The sequence below is a fragment of the Nasonia vitripennis genome (assembly GCF_009193385.2).
Source record: "Nasonia vitripennis strain AsymCx chromosome 2 unlocalized genomic scaffold, Nvit_psr_1.1 chr2_random0008, whole genome shotgun sequence".
NCBI lineage: Eukaryota > Metazoa > Arthropoda > Insecta > Hymenoptera > Pteromalidae > Nasonia > Nasonia vitripennis.
Window position 1 is genome coordinate 438,350 of NW_022279615.1, and position 24,590 is coordinate 462,939.

The 24,590-nt window shown below is 34.8% G+C and overlaps 1 protein-coding gene across 15 annotated transcripts in view; it reads right to left on the bottom strand.

The window, feature by feature from the left end:
• LOC107981239 (zinc metalloproteinase-disintegrin-like batroxstatin-3) overlaps window positions 1-24,590 on the bottom strand; it is a 584,695-nt gene that overhangs the window by 420,541 nt on the left and 139,564 nt on the right. For all 15 annotated transcript variants that reach the window (XM_032601572.1, XM_031925266.2, XM_031925262.2 and 12 more), the window contains one exon: window positions 5,019-5,078. In XM_032601572.1, the coding sequence (XP_032457463.1) occupies window positions 5,019-5,078 (60 nt within the window). The remainder of the gene's footprint in view (window positions 1-5,018; window positions 5,079-24,590) is intronic.

A 24,590-nucleotide genomic window follows, 5' to 3' on the forward strand; every position in this document is an offset into this window, starting at 1 on the left:
AATTGGGTTCTCGATGTAGGAGAAAATAAAAATGCACGATATATATATATATATATATATATATATATATATCGGATGTACTGAAAAAAACCTGTATATTCTTGTAGACAGTGTTTAGGTCCCAGGATGACCCCCATGTCGACGCGACGTTGTCTACGAGGAAGGGCATCGTATATAAAATAGATGTACTGAAAAAAAAATCGTAACTTCTTGTAGATGATTTCTAAGTGCCAGAATGAATCCCTGACGATGGTACGTCGTCTGCAAGGAAGAGCATCGTATATAAATCAAATGTGCTGATAAAAAATTGAATCTTTCGTAGAAGATGTCCAGGTGCCAGGTTGACACCCTGATCGACAGGACATCATCCTCGAGAAAGAGAATGAAGAAAGTGAATCGGATGTACATCAAATGTACAAAAAAAACTGTATGTATATCATATTGTTTGAATAGTCCTTATCATCATGATTATCCTCAGCATCATCTGGACCACATCCGAAAATTTTCATTTAGCAATTTTATATATCTTAAGATGTATACTATTAGTGTATAGAAAAAATTATATTTTTCTGTTTTAAATGAGAGATAAGTATATTTGTACGTACGTACGTACGCTACTTTGCTTATGTTTATTGTTAATGCGTACAAAAACAAATTATTTAAAAGTTACAATTTCCGAGATGAATCCCATGTCTATATGAGCAAAGATGAAATCGATGTTGAAAAATTAATTTTTGAATTTTAATATTATGTAGATTTATGAAATAAGTGTTTTGATTCATTCAGACATAAAATGTACTTTCATAAGTCTTTCTATCATATAAAAAATTAAAACGTTTATAATATTACATTTTGTTATAGCTAAAATTGACATAAAGATATTGGTGAAGGTACTTCCAGTAGAATTTATAATATGAGATTTTAAATTCAATTTGATTCGTTATGTTTAAAAAGTAGGTTACATTATAAAAATAAGAAATATTTGCTTTGACAATGAGATAGTCAATAAGGGTGGTCTACTGCGTAAGAAATCTTAGAAGAAAAGTATGAATACTGGAAGGAAACGAATCAAAAATAATTATATTTCTTTAAAATTGTATAGTAGAGTTCATGAAATAATGAGTAATTATGAAGTAAAAGCAATAGAACTAGCACTGACATTAATTAAGAAACATAAAATATTATTCACACTTTCTTTCCGGACACCACTGATATAAGAACATTTTTAGATAAATCTCAAAAATAATTTCTGTTATCTTCCTGTTGAGCATCGTGACTACTAACTAGCCCTACGGTGTACCATAGTCGACTGATATAGGAACTCTCTGCTCAGGCTTTTTATACAAATTGAGGGGCATGTGTACTCTGTGTAAAATATTATTCGCACTTTCTTTCTGGACACCATTAATATAAGATCAATTTTAGCGCAGGCTTTTTATACCAATTGACGCGCATGCGCACTCTGTGTAAAATTTTATTCACACTTTCCTTCCCGACACCACTGATATAAGAACATGTTTAGATAAATCTCAAAAATAATTTCTGTTATCTTCCTGTTGAGCATCGTGACTACTAACTAGCCCTACGGTGTACCATAGTCGACTGATATAGGAACTCTCTGCTCAGGCTTTTTATACAAATTGAGGGGCATGTGTACTCTGTGTAAAATATTATTCGCACTTTCTTTCTGGACACCATTAATATAAGATCAATTTTAGCGCAGGCTTTTTATACCAATTGACGCGCATGCGCACTCTGTGTAAAATTTTATTCACACTTTCCTTCCCGACACCACTGATATAAGAACATGTTTAGATAAATCTCAAAAATAATTTCTGTTATCTTCCTGTTGAGCATCGTGACTACTAACTAGCCCTACAGTCTACCATAGTCGACTGATATAGGAACTCTCTGCTCAGGCTTTTTATACCAATTGACGGGCATGAGTACTCTGTGTAAAATATTATTCACACTTTCTTTCTGGACACCACTGATATAAGAACATGTTTAGATAAATCTCAAAAATAATTTCTGTTATCTTCCTGTTGAGCATCGTGACTACTAACTATCAATACGAAGTAGCAGAGTCGACTGATATAGGAAGTTCATGAATATGTATAGTAGAGTTCATGAAATAATGAGTAATTATGAAGTAAAAGCAATAGAACTAGCACTGACATTAATTAAGAAACATAAAATATTATTCACACTTTCTTTCCGGACACCACTGATATAAGAACATTTTTAGATAAATCTCAAAAATAATTTCTGTTATCTTCCTGTTGAGCATCGTGACTACTAACTAGCCCTACGGTGTACCATAGTCGACTGATATAGGAACTCTCTGCTCAGGCTTTTTATACAAATTGAGGGGCATGTGTACTCTGTGTAAAATATTATTCGCACTTTCTTTCTGGACACCATTAATATAAGATCAATTTTAGCGCAGGCTTTTTATACCAATTGACGCGCATGCGCACTCTGTGTAAAATTTTATTCACACTTTCCTTCCCGACACCACTGATATAAGAACATGTTTAGATAAATCTCAAAAATAATTTCTGTTATCTTCCTGTTGAGCATCGTGACTACTAACTAGCCCTACAGTCTACCATAGTCGACTGATATAGGAACTCTCTGCTCAGGCTTTTTATACCAATTGACGGGCATGAGTACTCTGTGTAAAATATTATTCACACTTTCTTTCTGGACACCACTGATATAAGAACATGTTTAGATAAATCTCAAAAATAATTTCTGTTATCTTCCTGTTGAGCATCGTGACTACTAACTAGCCCTACGGTGTACCATAGTCGACTGATATAGGAACTCTCTGCGCAGTCTTTTTATACAAATTGAGGGGCATGTGTACTCTGTGTAAAATATTATTCACACTTTCTTTCTGGACAACATTAATATAAGATCAATTTTAGCGCAGGCTTTTTATACCAATTGACGCGCATGCGCACTCTGTGTAAAATTTTATTCACACTTTCCTTCCCGACACCACTGATATAAGAACATGTTTAGATAAATCTCAAAAATAATTTCTGTTATCTTCCTGTTGAGCATCGTGACTACTAACTAGCCCTACGGTGTACCATAGTCGACTGATATAGGAACTCTCTGCGCAGGCTTTTTATACCAATTGACGGGCATGAGTACTCTGTGTAAAATATTATTCACACTTTCTTTCTGGACACCACTGATATAAGATCAATTTTAGATAAATCTCAAAAATAATTTCTGTTATCTTCCTGTTGAGCATCATGACTACTAACTACCAATACGAAGTAACAGAGTCGACTGATATAGGAACTCTCTGCGCAGGCTTTTTATACAAATTGAGGGGCATGTGTGCTCTGTGTAAAATATTAATCACACTTTCCTTCCCAACACCACTGATATAAGAACATGTTTAGATAAATCTCAAAAATAATATCTGTTATCTTCCTGTTGACCATCGTTAGTACTAACTAGCCCTACGGAGTACCAGAGGCAACTGATATAGGAACTCTCTGCGCATGCTTTTTATACCTATTGACGGACATGGGTACTCTGTGTAAAATATTATTCAACTAGAGGCATAAAATGCGATTTATTACACGCGGAAAGTGCACAAAATCGACTTTTACGCACACTGTATCCAAAAATAATACATTGTGCAAGTGGAGGAGGGTAGAGGGAATTAGCACTTTATAGTGAACGAAACTAAGAATGCACGAAACATTATCCGGGTCTAAACATTTTCAAAATGTTTCTTAAAACCTTTTTTAAACACTTATATTTTTACAATTTTGACCAGCTTTAAATAGCTAATGAAAATTTCTATTTTGTTAACAAATATCATGAAAGTATATATCGTACGGGATTTTTGGGAACTAAATTGCACAAAAGTAAAGCACGAGGGTGATTTGACCCAATATCCACGAGATCTTAAGGCGCCAACTCTACCACTGAGCCAACTACGCACTCATCTACACATGGTGGTAAGGTATTTTTGCGGAACGTTTTTGAAATGACAAGGTTTAAATACTGAAATAAAAAAAGATTAGGGCTGGAATTTGGATGAAAGTTAGTATTTTCCAATTCTGACTGACTTTTAATCTGCTCCAGAGATATTAGAAGTAATACAATGCAACTGCAATTTATAGTTTACTACTACTTTATACTCTGTTAATTATTGTAGAATTATTCTAACTCGTATTTCTGATAGGTGCAACACAGAATCACAACACATCTTGCATCACATCTTTTCGGAGTTCGATTTTTTTTTGGATTTTAAGTATGTCATTTAGAAGATAATTCTACGAATTTAAAAACAAAATAAGCCGTTTTGCGATTTGTTGCGGATTGAAAGCTAATTTTACTTGACTACAGTATACGTACGTTGATTCTCGTAAAGAATATTTTATCATTTATTGGAAAATTTAACAAATACTAGGCGCTTTTCTTTGCAGAAGGTGTCTCATTGACTAGAGGGTTATCCTGACATATGAAAATCATCTACAAGAAGTCACAGAAACTCAGGCTTCAATCCGATGCATGCAATGTACAATTTTTTGTAAGCGCTTTCCCCCTGCTGCAAAATATTTTCCAAGTTCAGTAAAACTAAATTTTTTTACTTCGAGGTAGTATTTCGAGTAGAGTTTTGGACAATATGATTCAGTGAAGATTTTTTAGGATAATTCTTAAGCGATAAATATCGCAAATAAGGGATATTTTATAAATAACTTGAAAAATATTATCATTCATTCATGAAAGACTCCCATAAAATAAGATCAGTATATGATAAGTTAGATGACGAGTGGTGATCATTAGCAGATATTTTATGACTTAAGTGGTTATCACTATCATTATTATTAGGCGATTATTTAGCGTCTTCCAGTGTACATAGGTGTAGGTTTGCATAGTCATGCTTGTGAGACGTTAAAATATCTTATTATTTGTTTAGTAGGCAATAAGATACAATTTTTGGCATGCATTTGTGAGTAACATTTTTTGACAGAGGTACTTACCCTTGATCTTGATCTCCCACTTGAATAACTCCCATCGCCATAAGTACCCTTTTGAGGAAACTATAAACAGAAAAGTTAGAAATTTTATCTTAAAGCTCATATTGACGAACATTTGTATGATATTTTGTAAATGAATATTATTCGTTGTAGCCTTTTTTTCTTAGCGAAAACTTTACAAGAGTTAGTTAATTAATTTTGTATTAAGTATGTCAGAAATATGAATCAAGATATTTAATTTCAAAGAATGATAGCCTTGACCTGTGATCTATGAGCTGGTGGAGCGGCTCGTCCAGCAGGGCTCTAGGGAGCTGTTAAATCGAATCTCGGAAGAGCGTAAAAATGGAAGACTCCCCGTAAATGTAGATAAAAGCTCAGACTGAGCTTTGGGAACTGGACTCCGTTGCGAAGCGTCCAACTCCGTTGAAGCTATCCTTACTAAACAATGTTCTTAGGGCGAATGCATACAAGACATTTTGTTGACTCTAAAAATCAACGAACTGCAATGTAACAGACGCGCACATCTCCAACGCAAGCGGCGAGAAGAGTCAACAATAAGAGTCCGCCGGGCTGTACTACGATGCATAACGTCTGAATGCATCGTAGACATCAGCTCCGTGGTTAGAGCTCTGGCTTGCTAATCTTGGGTCCCTGGGTTAAAGCCTGAACGCATCTACTCTTTTTCGCTTCGCAACTATACTTCTTTTCGTCTCTAATAGCAAGTAGGAGAATGTTTATTTCGAAATCGTTTTAATTCGTTATCCCGAAAGTTAAAAATATTCTGACAAGATTTTTCGAAAAAGTCTGAGTTTTTGAGTAATCAATGAATAAAATCTCAGAAATCGCGTCTTCAATAAACTTCTGCAAAGTTATAATTTGAAGAATATTAATAAATGTTAATAACAAATTACCTGACCACTTATGGACATTTTATCCTCGCAATTCGTGTTTAGAGGGCAAAAATAAATAAAATAGCCTTGATGATGCCTTGGACTATAAAGATAATACTGTTTTCATAGAAAGCATAGTCAACATCATGGATACAGAAACTGAAAGAAAAGATAAAAAAATAAAACTTGACTGCGAACAGATGCCAAGAAGAAACTGAGATTAAGGACATATTTTATCAAAGGATTTAAGAAATTAAGCCGGAGCATCTAAATGAACAAGCAAAATAAGTTGATCTAACGAACAAACAGCCAAAGGGGAAAACGTCCAAAGGGACGTGATTGGATGAAGAGAGCAATGCGATAAAGCTAAAATCTTTGATCAGCTTTTAATGACCAGAAGTGTTTCAAATAGTCATAATAGATTTGGCAAATCTTGACTGTAGAATGAGCCCTAAAAAGAAGTTGAGTTAGGGATTTTGGTAGATATTGCGAAAGGTGCAGATAAGGGAAGCAAAGAACAAATTAACTTTGATGGAGCCGGCTGACAGAAGAAAGTCGAAGTTGCCGGTTGTAATAACAAGAAGTTACATGACTATTTGTTGAAGTAAACAATTATCAGCTACGAAAAACATTAGCGAAACTCAAAATAATACTAAAAATGGAGTTATCCCTTAGACAAATAACATCTAGATCCTCTAGATATTATTTGATCCCATGGAACAAGAAGACCTTGCTCAAGATAATAGTTAGACCAAATAAGGAGAACCAAATAAACGAAGAGACCCTTGACTGGCTAAAATAGGAGGAAAGAAGCCTCAAATTTGAATTTACATAACAAAAGCGAGGCTTCAAATGAGAGACAAAAGAAATGATAAGAAAATTCGGGCTTCAAATCGGAAAAATTAACTTGGATTGCTGCAAAGCAGACACAAAGACTTAATACTAACCATGTAAATATAGACATAATCCAAGAACCATAGCTTTTAGAAAAAAAAAACATCTAGGAATAAATGCACAAGGATATGATCTGCTTCATAGCTAGACCATCTGTGCAACAGCTATGTTGACATTAAAACTCGCCCAACTCTTACAGCATCCCATATAGCACCCAATCTTTCGGCAATATTGTCTTAATGGGACACAACACCTTATAACTTAGAAAAAATCGATTTTTTTTCATTCCTCATTTTGACAGGAAATGTTCCGTAGAACACGCTCCTGCAACCCGTTTATTGAAAAAAAAAAAATTTCCCGCAAAGTTACAAGCAAAATACTAAAACAAAATTTTTATCGTTTTTTCGTAAAATTGCGTATCTTTCATTTTTTGTCTCAAGCTGAATAAAATTTTTATTGTAAATGTTGAAAATACTATTTTTTTACCGTAGTATATACGTATATTATGCTCCGTATACATATTTTAGTAAATAAATTAGTGCGTATTGATAAGATTTTTTTGCGTTATTTTCGAGATAAATTTCTAGTTTCGCTTCATATATAAGGCTTTGATGGATACGTAGGGACATTTATTTGAATTCAAATATCGCGCGCCCGCGCGCCACCTGTGGACAGGTTAGAATCAATGTGTCTGAGAAGGATAGAGCGACCGTTCTGCCGTTCTGCTAGCAGACAGCAAATATTTTAAAACGCAGCTGATATAGTCCTGGGATGTGTTTTACAGTGAGTAAACACAGCTGATGTCTTAATATATTAAAAAAGTATTGATATTTCTTAAAAGTGTTTTTAAATTAATTTAAGTAATGTTTGTAGAGGTTTTGGGGTTATAGCTTATAGCTTATAACCCTAACAAGAAAGAAATTGAAGTGTTAGTGTATAAAAGCAGAGCAGTGAAGTTATTTAAAAAAGTGTGAAGTATAGTGATTTTAAAAATATGTGTGATAATCGAGATGCCAAGGGAAGGTTTGCGAGTACCCATCCTGACAAGAAGTACTCTCGAGGAAGAGGCAAGAAGTGGCCAAGAAGATTTCTAGGAGCAACATGCGTGAATGAACCTGCCAACAGGACAAGACCTTCAAGTTCAGCAAGAAAGATACAAACTCCAGCAGCGGAAGGAACCTCTGTGGTCAGGAATAGATTGATTGATATCAACATTCTATTTACTGTGGTCGAGGAACTATTGATTTGCAAACAATGCCATGGTAAAGTTCAACTTGGCAAATCCGAAGTTAGGATTAGGATTCAAGATTGAAGTTGTGTGCATTGAGTGTGGTCAGCTGGCAGCTATCAAGTCATGTAGAAAAGTTGGCGTCAAGAACCATGCTTGGGAGAACAACAGAAGAGCAGTGGTTACTTTTCGTGCTCTTGGACTTGGACACGCTGGTCTATCAACATTTTGTGGGTTGATGGACTGCTTGAAACCAATGGCTCAGTCTGCATATGATACAATCAACGAATAATTTAGTGAAGTACGTGAGAAAGTTGCCAAGGACTCTATCAAGACTGCAGTGATAGAAGAAAAAGCCGCTACATAGACTGAAGCACCCAGATCAAACATTTGGAGGGTAGACTGCTAATTTTCTGCAGTTTTAACTTGAAGATTCTACACAGTGACCAAAAGAAAAGATAAGTATAAAGTGTTATTATTATCAAGGATAAAATAACCTTGTTATTTCATTTTTATAAAAATTCATAAAATGCCTTTTTTTGGTTTCAGGTAAGAAAAGCCGTACAGAACCCAGAGGTATAAGTGAATATACAGTATAATTGCTGAGAGTGAAGGTCTATGTGTGTGGAACATAGAAAACTTGGTCCCAAAGGATTTGGTAAGCACTAATCCAAGTTACACTTTCAACAATTTTCATAAACTTCAAAGTTGATTTTCTCTGAATGTTGTTTTTACTGATTTCAGCTCACTGTCCGTAGGATTCCAAGTGAACGCATAGTTCTTTTGGGCTCAAACACAAGGAGGATACTTTGTACACCTGTAGTTCTGGTATAAATGCAGGGATTTTGATTTAAATGTTTAGAAAATGTTTTATACACAAAAAGGTGCCAGAATAAGCGACAAAAAGAAAAAATGGCAGTTTTTTCATTGCCAAATCATTTCTAAACATTCAAATTAAAATCCCTGCATTCATACCAAAACTACAAGTGTACAAAGTATCCTCCTTAAGTTTGAGCCCAAAAGAACCATTCGTTCACTTGGAATCCTACGGACAGTGAAAAAGTTCACAAATTCTTGCACCGAGTGCCACAATGGGCCAGCAGGAATAATGAAGGTTTTAGCATGATAAAATTAAAAGTATTTATGCTAAATATATCTATAAAAAATTTTAAATGATTTACTTAAAATTTATAAATTTTTCTCAGAGTTCTTTTTTTCAGGGTTTAAATGTGTTGTGTCCCCTTAAGGTTGCATCGGCAGATTCGTCAGATTCAAAAATATTGCAGGCAGATTATTGAATATTCTGGATACTGTCCAGCAATATTACTGTAAATCTCCATTTTTGGTTTGTGGTTTCAAAAAACAATAAAAATACTGCAGCAATATTGCTCGAAGATTGTTTGAAATATTGTGTCATATTGTAAAATAAAGGTAAATAAACGTTAAATTAAAAAAAAATTATATAAGCATTTTTACGGGTTCTCATGCCCGTTTCGGAAGGTAACAACCGGATTTTTTATGACGAAATCGTGCTGCTCTTTAGTTTTCGGGGTTTCTGAATACGAATTCAATATCACCATTGCAAAATAAATTTAACATCAGAAAATCAAAACTAAAACCCTTAAATACAACAACAGGTTTAGAAGTTTTAACTATGGATTTTTTGTTTAAATTTAAGGCTCGTGTGCTTCGTGGATTTTGGAGTTGAAGATATCTCTCGCGTTTACTACTCTGACTCCTTTGTACCCCTAAGAATTATTGCTAATATAAACTTTTAACTTAAGTTTAGGGTCTGTCGTAGTGCATGAATTAATAACTGGCGTTTTTTTTTTTTTTTTTTTTAAGAAAAACAGTAATCCATAAGTTACTTTTGTCTCAGCATTTTTATTTTAAATCAAACCTATTATTACGCGTAACTTTGTATTCAAGCAAATGAATTTTATCATTATTAAGAATTTCAGTCATTGGGTGAGTTATATTTCCATTTATTGTTCTATTCTGATTCGTATGCACGAGAGCCTAAAATTCGCAGAGTTTATATACACGCGCTGTATGTGAACTAGAGTGGGGCGATTTGTTGACATTTTTCTATATTGATGTTAGAGCTATGACTCATCGCTGCTCTCCTCACTTTAGTTTGTGAAGCAGGTGTATGTATACATTGTTGAGCTGTTGGGCATATCCTTTTAAATTTATTCCATTTTGTTGTAAATGTACGTGGAGCATTTAAAAAATTAATCGTTTATGGATATTCGGTTCTCTGTCTTTGATATCAAATTTACTAAAGTTAAAAGTGTAACTATTGTTTTTTGTATAGTCATAAATTACATTTTCATTCGATTTCCTTTGTTCATTAATACTTATACACACATTTCTTTTCGTTTGGCCTTCATACGTTGAGGTGCAGTCATTACATCAATGTTTTCAAAATTTGTGTCTTTTTTATCTTTATTTTTATTGACCATGTTACGCATTTCGCTATTTATTTTCTGGATCGATAGAATGTAATTTGCTTTAAGTGCATGACTGGTTTGCTCGTAAGAGACGCGCTTTCTCACATGCTAACAAAATTTCGTTGAGAGGTATTTCAGATTTTTATGCAATTTGTGCATACCTCTATTCAATGTTATTTTTGACTAATGTTTCATCAATAAATCATATTTTTTATTTTCTCTATGAATTCATAGCTAATTCTATGTCTGGCTTTGGTTTTTTACACAGTTTTGCAATTTTTTAAATAGGTTTTTTGACAAGAGATAAGTAGATAAGCCTATCTTTGAAATAATTGGTCGTACAGAGACTTCTTTTTTATGGATTTTTGGTAGGCCATAACATCTTTATAATGCTGTGTCGGTTAGTGGGAATTTCACCTTACTATATTTATTGCCGAAAAAGCCATTTTTGTTCCAGTTATTTCTGAATTTCTTTACTTTTGTTTGTACTTTTGTCAATAGATCTTCGGCGCTATTTTCGTGAAAGTGTTTCTATCTGACAGCTGAGTCTCCATTTTCTTAATATAATCCGCTCTGAACATTGCAACAGTAACGTTGCCTTTATCAGCGAGAGTAAACATGATGTCTTCGTTATTTTCCATAAAATTTCTAATTTCTTTTAATTTGTTTTCTAAAATCGTCTCTTCCATTTTTTGTGTATTGTTTTATTTCTGAGTTGTGTTTTTTTGCTCATTATTGTAGTTTTTATGTTGTTATCAATGTTATTCGGAATGTTGTTGTAAGTGATTAAGTTTTTAAGATTCTTAATGGTTTGAAAAATTGATGTTTCGTTCAGTTCACTCTTCAGCTTGAATTTATTTCATAACAATGTAATGTATTTTACATTAATCCGTATGTTAATATTCATGAGATTTTTAAATAATTTTCGCAGTTTGATTTAGTTTTAAAATTTGTATTTTAGATTTGATAAAATTTTCTGTTGTGAAAAGTGTTTAATCTTTTTCGTATGTCAGTATTCTTTGCATCCTGATTTTTGAAAATTGAGCGTATTGTGTTTTGTGGTAGTGATTCTTGTAGAAATTATTTTAATTTTTCGGATTTTGAGTCTGAATAGTTAATGTGTACGTAAAAATCCTTGATCTCTACGTTTAAGATTTTTCTTTGTATATTACGAATTAGTTTGGTTAATTTATTATTTCCTGAGGCGCTGTGAAAACTAAAATGGTTTAAATTACTTGTTGTCTTGGTGATGTGTGTGGGCTGAGTTTCGTATGTTCTGCAGCAGATTAGGAACTGCCATTGAGACCTTGCACTCGTCAAAATCAGTTGTTAGGATGCCCATTTCTTTGGGCGTTCTTTAGCGTCATGCTCGTAATTTCTCCCGATGTTGTCGAAGAAAGACTTGGCGTATATGTTTGAAACCAGTGAAGATCCACGTTCAATAGTACAAGTGTATCGAGAACTCCCAGGATATGCTCGCTTCGGTCACGATTAACATAATGTTTCCTTTAACGTATATTATAATATAAAATTTTAATCATAAACAAATAAATTATAACATGAAAACATTATGCAATTTTCATTTTTTCTTATATTAACGAAACATCATGTAATTTTAATAATTATTTTTTATAAATACTAATATTGCTTCCTCCTAGAGAAAACTTTGTAATAGTAAAATTTTGAATTTCGTCAAAACTTCAAGAAAATAATTTTTGGTGTGTTAAAAGTTCAAATGAAATATTTTTAGAAAATGTCTGTATGGATGTGTTTTTTTTAAGTGGCGTAGGCAGAGCAAGCTCTGCCCAAGTGGCCCTCCGACACCGGATCCCCACAGGTACTATCTTTGAATAATACTTCCGTGGGGCCCGTGAACTAGCCTTTTTTTAGCTTCTCCTTTGAAGTTTGACATTTCCGTGAATCCCCCATCCACCAAGGTGATTTGGGGTTTAGGATCAAACTCGTCTTCTTCATTCTGCATCGTCCTGTTGTCTTCTTCCTTCTGCATCGTCCATCCGTCTGCTTCCTGCCGCATCGTCCGGCCGTCTACTTCAAACAGCATCGACCGGCCATCCTCTGGACAGACTCAATTCCGACAACTACGTTCCTCTGCATCGGGTGAATGAGACACAGAATATATGCAACAGTTAATGCAATATTCTTATCCTTAAATATAATTTGAATATATTTATTTTGTTATAAAAACTTTTATTATTGAAATAAATGTCCACTACCTGGTATCCCGGACCTGTCTTATATGATAATAATACACTACTATATAAAATTACTTTCCTATTTATGATCTGTTGTCGAAATTCGGACGTAGATCAGTAAATGATTACTGCTCTTCTCTAAAATTTAAAATCTCATACGCGCTACGGACTGAGAAGAGTCGTGACCGTTTCAAGCTTTCTCTAACTAATTTATAGGTCCAATAAATAAAATATTGTTTTAATATACAGTATATCTGCCTAATAATTTATAAGGCGGTTTCCAAAACATAATTTAATATATAAGTTTTGGATGGTTCATTGTTCAAAAGTTTGCAGACCCCTCCGTTTTTTTATTATAGAATACGAACACTGCCGTCCATTTTTTTATAGAAATTCACGCATGTTTACATGTGTTCCTAATCTACCTAACCGTCAAAACAACAGGCTATTCATTAGATAGGTCGCTTGCGCAAATTTCAAGAAACCGATTTTTAAATTATAGCTTTTTACTAGAAAACAGCTCAAAGAAATTGCTTAAAATTTTAGCAGCAGATAGCATTTTTAATGGTGAATCGCCAAATAAAATTTTAAAGCATTTGACAGTATTGTTTTAGATATATAAAAAATCAAAAAATGTTCAAAAAAAAAAAATGGAAACTTTGATATCTTACCACCCGAACCATGGGGGTTTAAAATATGTACTTTTTCCAAAATCTGAAGTGCAATAAGTCCTTTTTACATCCGTAATCGAGGTACAAAAAATAATTTTTTTTTAGTTTTCGATTTATTACTGAAAAAATAAGTAGCTAAATCACTTGAAATTTTAGTGGGATATAGTTTGACACGTGACCCATCATCATGATTTCTTTCGCGAGGTTATAATGTTCAGTTTCAGAAATATGAAATTAAAAAAAAAAAAATCACCTGTTTCATTCTATCTGCCGAACAAAGCGGTCGATCCCGAGGACTAAACGAGGAAAAGTAGGTAATTTTATTTTCTTTCAAATGCATTATAGCTGGATTGTTTGTAACAATGGGATTGAATTGTCGCGCTGGAAGCCCCTTAGGCGTGGATTCCCGCTTGTTCTTGTTTTCGAAATTCGCAGAGGAGAGAGGTGTGGGAGAGAAATAAGAGAATTCGGTTGAGCGAAAACGAGTGTGTTTTTTAATACGCTCAGAATGAGAGGGGAAAGCCGTCCGGCATAAAACCCCTCTCGAAAATGTTACGAGCTGCGGAATAGAAGAAGTGTGGACGGTGAGTGTGTGTGTGTGTGTGTGTGTGTGTGTCGTGAACTTGTACGATTCTCAGAGAGAATCTTCGCTTCGTCTCAGCGGCGTAGTTCCGCTGACTGAAGTCGGTATCGCAATTCTACCGACTTGCACGTTTCGACGCGCGCGCAACCACGTTCGCGGAACCGGTCGCGAGCCAAACGCGGCGTGCAAGCAGTGATAGAGAGAAAAAGAGAGAAACCAAGAGAGGACGAGAGATCCAGAGAGAGAGAGAGAGAGAGAGAGAGAGAGAGAGAGAGAGAGAGAGAGACAGAGAGAGAGAGAGAGACAGAGAGAGAGAGAGAGAGAGAGATTAGCGGAAGCACCAGCACCACAACACTCGGCGGACGTACGGATAAGCGAGATCGCAAAGTGAAAAGTCGTCCGATTCGTCGATAGCTAAAGACAGCACGAGCTGTCAACGGCTTGGTGTCTTATCGAGAACTGACTCGGCGCTCGTCCGACCGCGCGCGACTTGAGGCCGGCGGTGCTGTCGGCGAGCGCAGCGAGTCGCGACGTCGCTTGCTCAACTCGAGCACGGGAGATGGCGCCACGGGTTCTATGTCGACCTCGCAGAGTTCGCTCGACACCGTTTTCACGGCGGAACTCTTCTCCTCGGGTCTCGACGGAACATCCTCCCCCCGTTGCGAGTAATGCGAGCAAACGAAATCATCGTTCGAAAGGGTGTTGTTCGAAGGCGGAACTTGCGATTGCGTGTGTATGTGTGTGAATGTGTGTGTTCAATCAGCTTCTTCCGTTGAAGACATGGGAAGTGGGCACAGCTGAGTGATGTTCCGCTTCAATGTCCCTCGAGAAGTTCGAACGGTGGCGACTCGGGCGAGTCCGTCGGTCCCCGGGTGCACCTCTTGAACGACCGCCAGCTGCCACTGCGTGCAAGGTTGAGCCTTGTCGATTAGGATGACGACCATCCTTTTTAGCAGTTCTCAACAAAGTCACGCTATGGTCTTTCTAAGATTTTCCCTAACACCTCTTCTCTGAGAAAAAGAAAAAAAAACACATATCTATACGGACATTTTCTAAAAATACTTTATTTTTACTTCTAACACACCAATAAGTATTTTCTAGAAGTTTTGACGAAACTCAAAATTTTACTATTACTAAGCTCTAGGAGGAAGCAAAATTCGTTTCTTTTGTTGTATGTAGGACGATGTTTCAACAATTTTTTATACACAGTTATACAGTAATAGAAAAAATCACTTAAACTTTACGAAATAACCAAAAACAATTAGGTATCGAATGTTATTAGATGCAGTCGTTAATAGTGTTTCAAATATTTCTAATAATTTAAAAAAAAAGAAAAAATTAGAAATCTCTATGCAACAACATCATCAGGATGCTTTGGCTATAATGAGAAAATGTAGAAGACCAGATTTATTCATAACCGTAACGTGCAATCCAAAATGAAAAAAAAAAATAAAATTAATTTTATTTATTTATTTCTTAATTTATTTATTGTTACATTAACGGGCGTACATGCCCTGACAAAAATATACAAATTCAGGTTCATTAACATGTATAAAAGATAACGAACAATATTATAACCGAGTTTACTAATCAAATGCCGACATGAATTATTTAAGGTTAGATTTAAATTCGGATAACTGCTCAATGGGAAAAGATCAGAGATCGACGGACAAATGATGAATTTACGCATAAGTTTGAAAGTGATCAGACCGACGTGATAATTTTGAGAAAATGTCCAAAAAGAACAACTTCAACTAATATACCGCATATCACTGTTAGACTATTTTACACAAAATTACAATCAATTATAAATAATATAACGGAAAAACATTTTTTGGTAAAGTATTAGCTTATGTTTATACAATTGAATTTCAAAATAGAGGTTAACTACATGCACACATTTTAATAACATCACATCCTGACAACAAATTAATAACCTCCGAACAAATTAATAAATTTGTATCCGCTGAAATAATTTTAAATAATGAAAAACTTAAGAAATTAATTATCAAACATATGCTTTATGGACCTAACGATGAAACAAGTCCGTGTCTTCAGAATCCCAAGCATGAATGCAATAATGGATTTCCAGAACCTTTTGCTAATGTAACTATAATAAAACAAGAGGTTTATACTCAATATTAATAAACTGGCAGTAGTTCTGAAAATTATATTTATTAAACTAAAAATACGGAAGAGATTCCAGTTGATAATTCAATGGTTGTACCATATAATAAATTTATTTGAGATAGAGAGAGAGAGAGAGAGAGAGAGAGAGAGATTAGATTAGATTAGATTAATTGCTCTTTATTTTTGTACATTTTGTTGTACATATAACAAATATAGTGTATTATGATAAAGGAATAAATAAAATTTGTGTAAGGGTATATAGTATAAGGTGTGTGTGATGTTGAGAGATGACATGAGATGAAAGAGAATGTATGTATGTTTGTGCGATGTTTATGTGTTTTCCAAATTAAAGAAATAATTTTTAGTTGCTTGTTTGAAGTGTGATATGGATAGTGTGTCGCGAAGTTGAGATGGAAGGCTGTTCCAGAGGTAGGAGGCGCTGATGAAAAATGAATTCCTCAGCGTCTCCGTCTTGAAGGACGGGATGTCCAGTGGAGTCACCTCGCCCCTGACAGGCCTGAGTGCGACGTGGAAGTCAAAATAGGCTAGTAGATAAGCTGGTATTGAGGTGTTGAAAATTTTTCTAAGAAAACAGGCCATGAAGTACTTCCTACGTCCGGCGATGGTAAGCCATTGCAACTCACGCCTATAAGGGGAGATGTGCTCGTCCCTCCTTACACCGTAGATATAACGGATTCCCGTGTTGACAAGCCTCTGCAGCCTCAAGTCAAGTTCCTGTGTCAGGTCACAGTAAGCCAGTGAACAGTAATCGATGATGGGAAATAGGAGTGCTTGCACCAAGTGTTGGCGCAACCTGAGGTTAGTGGTCTTCCTAAAAAATAGAGACGGTACATTAAAGAGTGAGCACGTTTACAAACTTGTGTAACGTGCTCTTTCCACGTGAGTTTGGAGTCTAGCACCAAACTCAGATTGCGCACCGATGATTCGTAGTCGACCCGGACTCCCCCTATATTTATATAGGTGTTAGCAGTAGTAGGTAGAGCATTTATATAGTAGGGGGAGCCCAGGACGATTGCCTTACAAGGAAAGGTACCCAACCCGAACTCACCGATTTTGATGATTTTCATATATGTTGTAGAACATAAAAAAATAAGAGACACGTATTTTTTTTTATCGGCTAATTTTCACTTTTAAGGGGTAAAAACCTCCCCTAAAGTTAACCCCCAAAAAGCGTTTTTTTTAAATATCTCGGCTTAAAATTAATATTTTTCAATGAAACAAATTGGAGGTTATTTCTTACAAAAAGAGCAAGTATTTCATGGTGATTTGAAGAGTAAGGGTAGCATCCCCTATTTTTTAGGGGTTGAAAACATATATTTTTTGGCATAATTTTATAATAAAAATGTTTAAACCGACTAAAAAAAATTGGAAAAAATGTTTAAACATCCTTAATAACAAAATTTAGTTGACGTCTTTCGGTGTTTTCATAAATATTATCCCTAAGGGGGTAAACCACCCCTAACACAAAATAACTGTAAATATGTAATTCAATACATAATATTTCGTAGAAAGTTTGTATATAGAGGTTTTCGAGGTCGCTGATTACAAATCTGTATCAGATTTTGAAAATTCAAAATGGCGGAACCAATATGGCGGACGGAAATATCGAAAAAAAATTTTATATAATAAAAAAGTTTTAAACGACTAAAAAAATTGGAAAAAATTTGTAAACATCTATAATAAACAAATTAAGTTTTTCGATTTTTTCATAGATACTACCCTTTAGGGGGTAAACCACCCCTAACACCAAATAACTATAAGTATACTTCAATCCATAATATTTTGTAGAAGGTTTGTATATAAGGGTTTTCGAGATCGCTCTTTGCAAATCTGATATCAGATTTTGAAAATTCAAAATGGCGGAACCAATGTGGTGGACGAAAATGTCGAAAAAAAATTTTAACTTTCATAAAAACTTGTTATAAATGTGTGATCTTTGTAGCCTGTACATGTGAACTAAAGAGCCTTAAACCCTAAACCCCTAAAGAACAAATAGGCTAAATGGTTGTGCTTTTTAACCAAACCACCTCAAATTCCTAAATTTGTAAACAAGAATATTCTGTGTGTGAAGCAGTTTTATAATTTCCGTAGAAATTGTTATCAGAATGTTATTGAAATTCCTTTATTGTAAATTCAACTTATAATGTATTTTTGTTTATAATATTAGAGTATAATAATAATCTACAATCTTGTATCTTTTGCCATAGTGCATTTTTTGTATTGAGCATAAAATATATTATTTTACGATGTTTTTACAATAATGGTAGTCCTCATAAAAGTGTTTAAAGCACAATGCTTTTTTGCACCAACCACATCGTACAATTGCAATGTTTGTGCAACCTTCTATTTCACAATGTGTTGCACAAGACTTTCCAAAACTGAAATCTATAGGATTATCAAATTTATCTGGTTTTTCATTGAAGTAACCGCTTTTATACCAGGAATATTTAAACAAATCTATATATCTCGGTGAAGACAGTTGGTTGTGAACCAATGATTGAAGTTTAATTATATTATTTCTCACATGTAAATTCATATCATGATCCATTAACATTACATTATCAGAAAATGTTCGGACAAAGTTTTTCCAAATACGGAATCCATAGACATCAAGTGGTTGTATTTTTCCTGTGGTTCCAGTTGGAATTTTTTTATGTTAATAATTTTATTTTGTGGCATTGTTTCTTCTATAACTTTGTCACAATGACCACTCCAAGAATCAAGTAATAGTATTGAGTGATGGCCTACATAGGGATAAAATATTTTTTCCAACCAGATTTTGAAGTGATCTGCAATTAAACGACTTACTAATTAACTGATCAACGATATTACAATGTAAAAATTGTTATTAGTTCCCTTACTTGTTGTTAATTTTCCAGATTTGGATGCTTCCACGTACACGTTTTCTGGTCTAAATATGTTTTGTTCTACAATAGGGCCAAACTTGCCACTTGGTTCCTTTAAAACAAGAAATAGCGGTGACAACAGTTGTCCAGTAGCTGATATTAGTGGCTGTATAGTATAACTATGCGTTGTTGCTGAAATTGACTGTACCAGACATTGCACTTGCTTTTCTCCTTCTACTGCTAATGTTCTTCCAGAATGCATTTCTAGCTGAAATCCGCTCTGATCTGTATTATACAAATTTTCGAGTCCAATCCTTGGTATACACGATTTAACGTCATCGATAAATTCTTCAGCTTTAGCCGTAAGTTCTGCACTACTTTCCAGTGTTTTTCTTGTTATGAACTTATTTATTTTCCTAGAAACTATTCGGTGTGCTTGCTTAAATTTGAGTAATCAATGTTTAGAAGCTTTGAATCTAATATCATCAAAACCAATTTCTTTTTTAGCTTGTAAGGCCCATCGAATTATATCTTCATCATGGATAATTGAACCACTGTCGAGAGCTGCTTGAAAATTATCCAGGGTATACTGACAAATTTGTGCTACTTTTTCTCTATACGTGCCACCTTTATTAATTGAATGAGCCCAACGACGTAGCTGACTAATAGATGATACTTTTTTGAATCTGTTTTGCACTGTTTTGAGACTTAAATTTTGCTTCGTTTTGCTACTTCTCCAAAATTCTACAGCTCTTTTTTTGTATTCAAAATCTAGTTCTTCATTATCTGCTGTACATTGATTTGTTGGTGCTATATCCGGATCAGGAAAATGATGTTGCACTTCATCTTCAATTATTTCCACATTATGGTCTTTATACTCTTCTTGAAAATCCAAAGAGTCATCAGTAATCATTTCTACATCGTTGAAATCATGTGTTGCATCTATTAAAATTTCTTTTATTTTTTCGGCCAACTCTGTTTCGTGATAATTCGTGACACTATCTGGTATGTTTAACGCTTGAAAGTATGCTAATAATAAGTTTAGAACGTTTAACGGATTAATTTTCATTTTTCAATCTAAAATGAAAACAAGCGGTAAAATTTATACAAGCTGTGTTTTTGCATGTAAGGCACGACTGCTACATTTCTACCAGAATAAAACGAGTGAATGTAAATTGAATCAAATCATTAATTTATGCATTGGAGAAGAATTCTCGTTCCACTTTGTGATGTTCGGAAAACTCTATTTTTGGTTTTATTCAACTTTTATTCACTTTGAAATTGAGTAATGTAAATCTATATAAAATCACTAAAGAAAATTTTCTACAACTGTATGATACCACTGACAAACAAAAAGACGTACTATTCGTACTTTCCGGCATCGAACTAGAATACCCACAAAACTCACTCACTGCCTAAAAAATAACACAGGCAGCTGAGGTAAACACTCGATGAAAACAATCTAAAAAAAGAACATACTGATTCGCACATATTGTCAACAACTTTTATGAGTGAAAGACATTTATCTGTGGAATTATCATTGAATGTACGATAACATTCATTAAACTAATGAATTCATATAAAATTCCCTTTCAATAACAACGTGTTCTTTAATTGCAAATGAAGTTCGAGTATTAATATTCTTTTATGTATTTTTACCAATAACAAAAATTATCATAGTAATATAATAATAATAATAAGAAGAAGAAGAATAAGCATAATTGAAATAGCAATAATAACAGTAATACTGATAATAGCAATGATAATGAAAAATAATAATAATAATTAGAATAATATTTATTATTAAATTTAGATTTTTTGATAAATTCATTAAATCGTAGCAAATAGTATTATTATGGAATTCCAGACTGTAAATATTTTACTATAGATACAATAATCATTACTTCGAGAATTCATCTAAAAAACTTTCGGCTTACGAAATAATTGTAACAATGAAAAACTCCCAAGTTTGACAACATTAAATTTTATTACAAAACGCAAAAGAGTTTGATAAACTAATTTTATTAACCTATGTTTTTTCATTTGCAAAAAAGTGTGGACTTTTTGAATTTATAAAATTATATAATTATGCAATTTATGAAATACTTTATAATTTATGAAATTACTTTTGAAATTATGCTAATTTATAAAAGCAGAAAAATAAATAATCTTTGATTGAAACATAAAACGAGACGTTATTTGTTACATACAAAATGATAGAATAAAATATCGGTAATATGTCTATACTCGTGTCTACGGTAAAGCATAGGCCTTCGGCTTGTCTGGAGGTTAGGGGTTTGGAGTCGTTTGGTTAAAAATTTAGCCTATTTGTTCTTTAGGAGTTTAGGGTTTAACCCTCTTTAGTTCACATGTACAGGCTACAAAGATCACACATTTGTAAACAAGTTTTTTTGAAAGTTAAAATTTTTTTTCGACATTTTCGTCCACCACATTGGTTTCGCCATATTGTATTTTTAAAATCTGATATCAGATTTGTAAAGAGCGATCTCGAAAACCCCTATATACAAACCTTCTACAAAATATTATGGATTGAAGTATACTTATAGTTATTTTGTGTTAGGGGCGGTTTACCCCCCTAAGGGGAAGTATCTATGAAAAAACCGAAAAACTTAATTTGTTTATTATAGATGTTTACAAATTTTTTCCAAATTTTTTAGTCGTTTAAAACTTTTTTATTATATAAAATTTGTTTTCGATATTTCCGTCCGCCATATTGGATCCGCCATTTTGAATTTTCAAAATCTGATAACAGATTTGTAATCAGCGACCTCGAAAACCTCTATATACAAACTTTCTACGAAATATTATGTATTGAATTACATATTTACAGTTATTTTGTGTTAGGGGTGGTTTACCCCCTTAGGGATAATATTTACGAAAACACCGAAAGACGTCAACTAAATTTTGTTATTAAGGATGTTTAAACATTTTTTCCAATTTTTTTTTAGTCGGTTTAAACATTTTTATTATAAAATTATGCCAAAAAATATATGTTTTCAACCCCTAAAAAATAGGGGATGCTACCCTTACTCTTCAAATCACCATGAAATACTTGCTCATTTTGTAAGAAATAACCTCCAATTTGTTTCATTGAAAAATATTAATTTTAAGCCGAGATATTTAAAAAAAACGCTTTTTGGGGGTTAACTTTAGGGGAGGTTTTTACCCCTTAAAAGTGAAAATTAGCCGATAAAAAAAATACGTGTCTCTTATTTTTTTATGTTCTACAACATATATGAAAATCATCAAAATCGGTGAGTTCGGTTTGGGTACCTTTCCTTGTTAGTCTTAAGGATATTAAGTTTAGGACTATTTGTTGCAGCCCAGCCCATTATCCTCTCGGCGTTAGCACTCATCCTGACAGAGCAGGAATCAAGCTCCTCGAGGTGGCATTAACTGTAGATTTGCAGGTCATCCGCATAGATTAGATGGGGCACATCTGAATCTAGGCAAAAGCCAATATCATTGATGTACAGCGCGAATAACAAGGGGCCTAAAACTGACCCCTGTGGAACACCGGTGTTTAATGGTAGAAAAGTTGAGAGCTCGTTATTGTCACCAATGACGGCCTGTTCTCTTCCCGTGAGGTAAGATGCAAGCCAGCAGATAACCTGCTTGGAAAAGCCGAAAGAGGACAGCTTTCCGAGTAGATTGACGTGACACACAGTATCAAACGCCTTGCTAAAATCAAATAGAAGTAGCAGTGTGACCCTTTTCCTGTCTATCCCAAGCCTGGCATCATTAGTCAGTTTAATTAAGCCAGACTGCGTGCTGTGGCCAGTGCGAAAGCCAGTTTGGAAATTGTCAAGGTAAAGTCTTGTTTCAAGATATTCAGAGATTTGCTTGTGCACTAGCCACTCTAGCGCCTTGGGCAGGAATCAGAGTAAAGAGATCGGACGGTAGTCAGTTAGAGCTGTTGGAGAGTTAACTTGGTTTAGTGCTCTTACGATCGATGATTTCCAGGCTGAAGGAAAGCGTGCCTCGCTCAGAGGCAGGTTAAAAATTTGACAAAGTAAAGGAGCGAGTATTGGCAGTGCTTTGGAGATTACAACCTGTGGGATGCCATCGCTTCCCCTGGCCTGGGTGTTAAAGAGTGATACTGCAGCCGACACATCCGACTCCGTGATAGCCCTGAAGATGAAGTATTCAGGGAGGTCCAGACTCTCCAGGGTTCGCAAATACTCCTCAACAGATGGAGCTTGAGAGTCGTTTGAGATGGAGCTAAATTGTTGAGAGCATCTAAAGAGAACCGAGCAGGTGAAGTAGATTTAGAGGTAGCAATACCAAAATTTTCAAGCTCTTTCCAGATCTCTGCAACATCGGTCAAGGTAGACAAGCGTGAATAGTAGTAATTCAGCCTGGCTTCCTCAACCTGTTTATGAGCGTTGTCCCTTGCAATTCTATAGAAGATCCCAAGGTAAACGACTTCTGCGAAAGCGCAGTTAAAAGGTCACGAAGAGCTGCGGTAAACCACGGGTGACGTTTACGTCCAGGTGTCAGTCTTTAATGGGGCTAGATGATTTATGGCGTTCGTGATGTGAGCGTTAAGAATGGTAGTGCATTCGTCAAGTGATGGCAAGAGAGAGAGAGAGAGAGAAAGAGAGAGAGAGGGAGAGAGAGAGAGAGAGAGAGAGAGAGAGAGAGAGAGAGAGAGAGAGAGAGAGAGAGAGAGAGGAAAAATGTAGAACATCATAGGGTGAAAAAAGAATACAGAAACTTTACCACCAAATTCAATGTCATTATTACATAAGTCTTTAAATAATCTACCCACTGCCAGAAAAGCATGTTTTGATGTCATTGTTATTCAATCCCAAATTATGACTTCTACATTTTTCAGATTTTATCCATATATTAAATTGGGAGTAATGATGCACGTTGAATCTTCAATTATATTTAATAGTAATTTAAAAATAACATGTTTAGTTCTTTCATTTAATCATAAATTTGCTGCTATACCAATCCATGCTACAAATGAAACACATCTTTTTTCTTTATTTAAATAAGTTATAATTTTATCAAATTATATTATAATGAATCATTTTCAATTTCGTTTGTTGCATAAAATTCTTCATAATTGGTTTCCTCAACATCCTCACTAAATTTAGGTAAATTGAAGTCAGTCAGTGTATACCCGTTGTAACGAGTTGAGCACCACAGCCAACTCGTAGCGGTATGAGTACCGCTGCGCCGCGACGAAACCGCGTGGAGTCGCGTGCGTGATAATAAACACGTGTGAATTCGGCAATAGGCCCGAAAGAGATAGAGAGAGCGAGCGCGCGGGCTAATCCTTCAGTAGCGCGCTCAGATAGCTCTCGGCCTTTGCTAGGTATACACGCGACTTCGCTAAGATTTCAAAGGTCTCAACGGTATCGTTTGTGCTGTGCTGTGTCCAGCGATACGAGACAAATTTTGTGTGTGTGAGTGTGACGCGGAGCCAGGTGACCCCAGCCTTAGCATAGCGGTCCGGGGTGATTACGGAGTCTTGCGGCCTGTCCAGGACTACGAGCGTCTTCGACGAAAGAGAGAAGGTTTATGTGGCGCGCAGTGCATGTGAGAGAATGCCTGGTGAGTGGATATCATCCATGCGAGGGTGATCCGGTGCGCGCGACCTTCACGTCGATACGC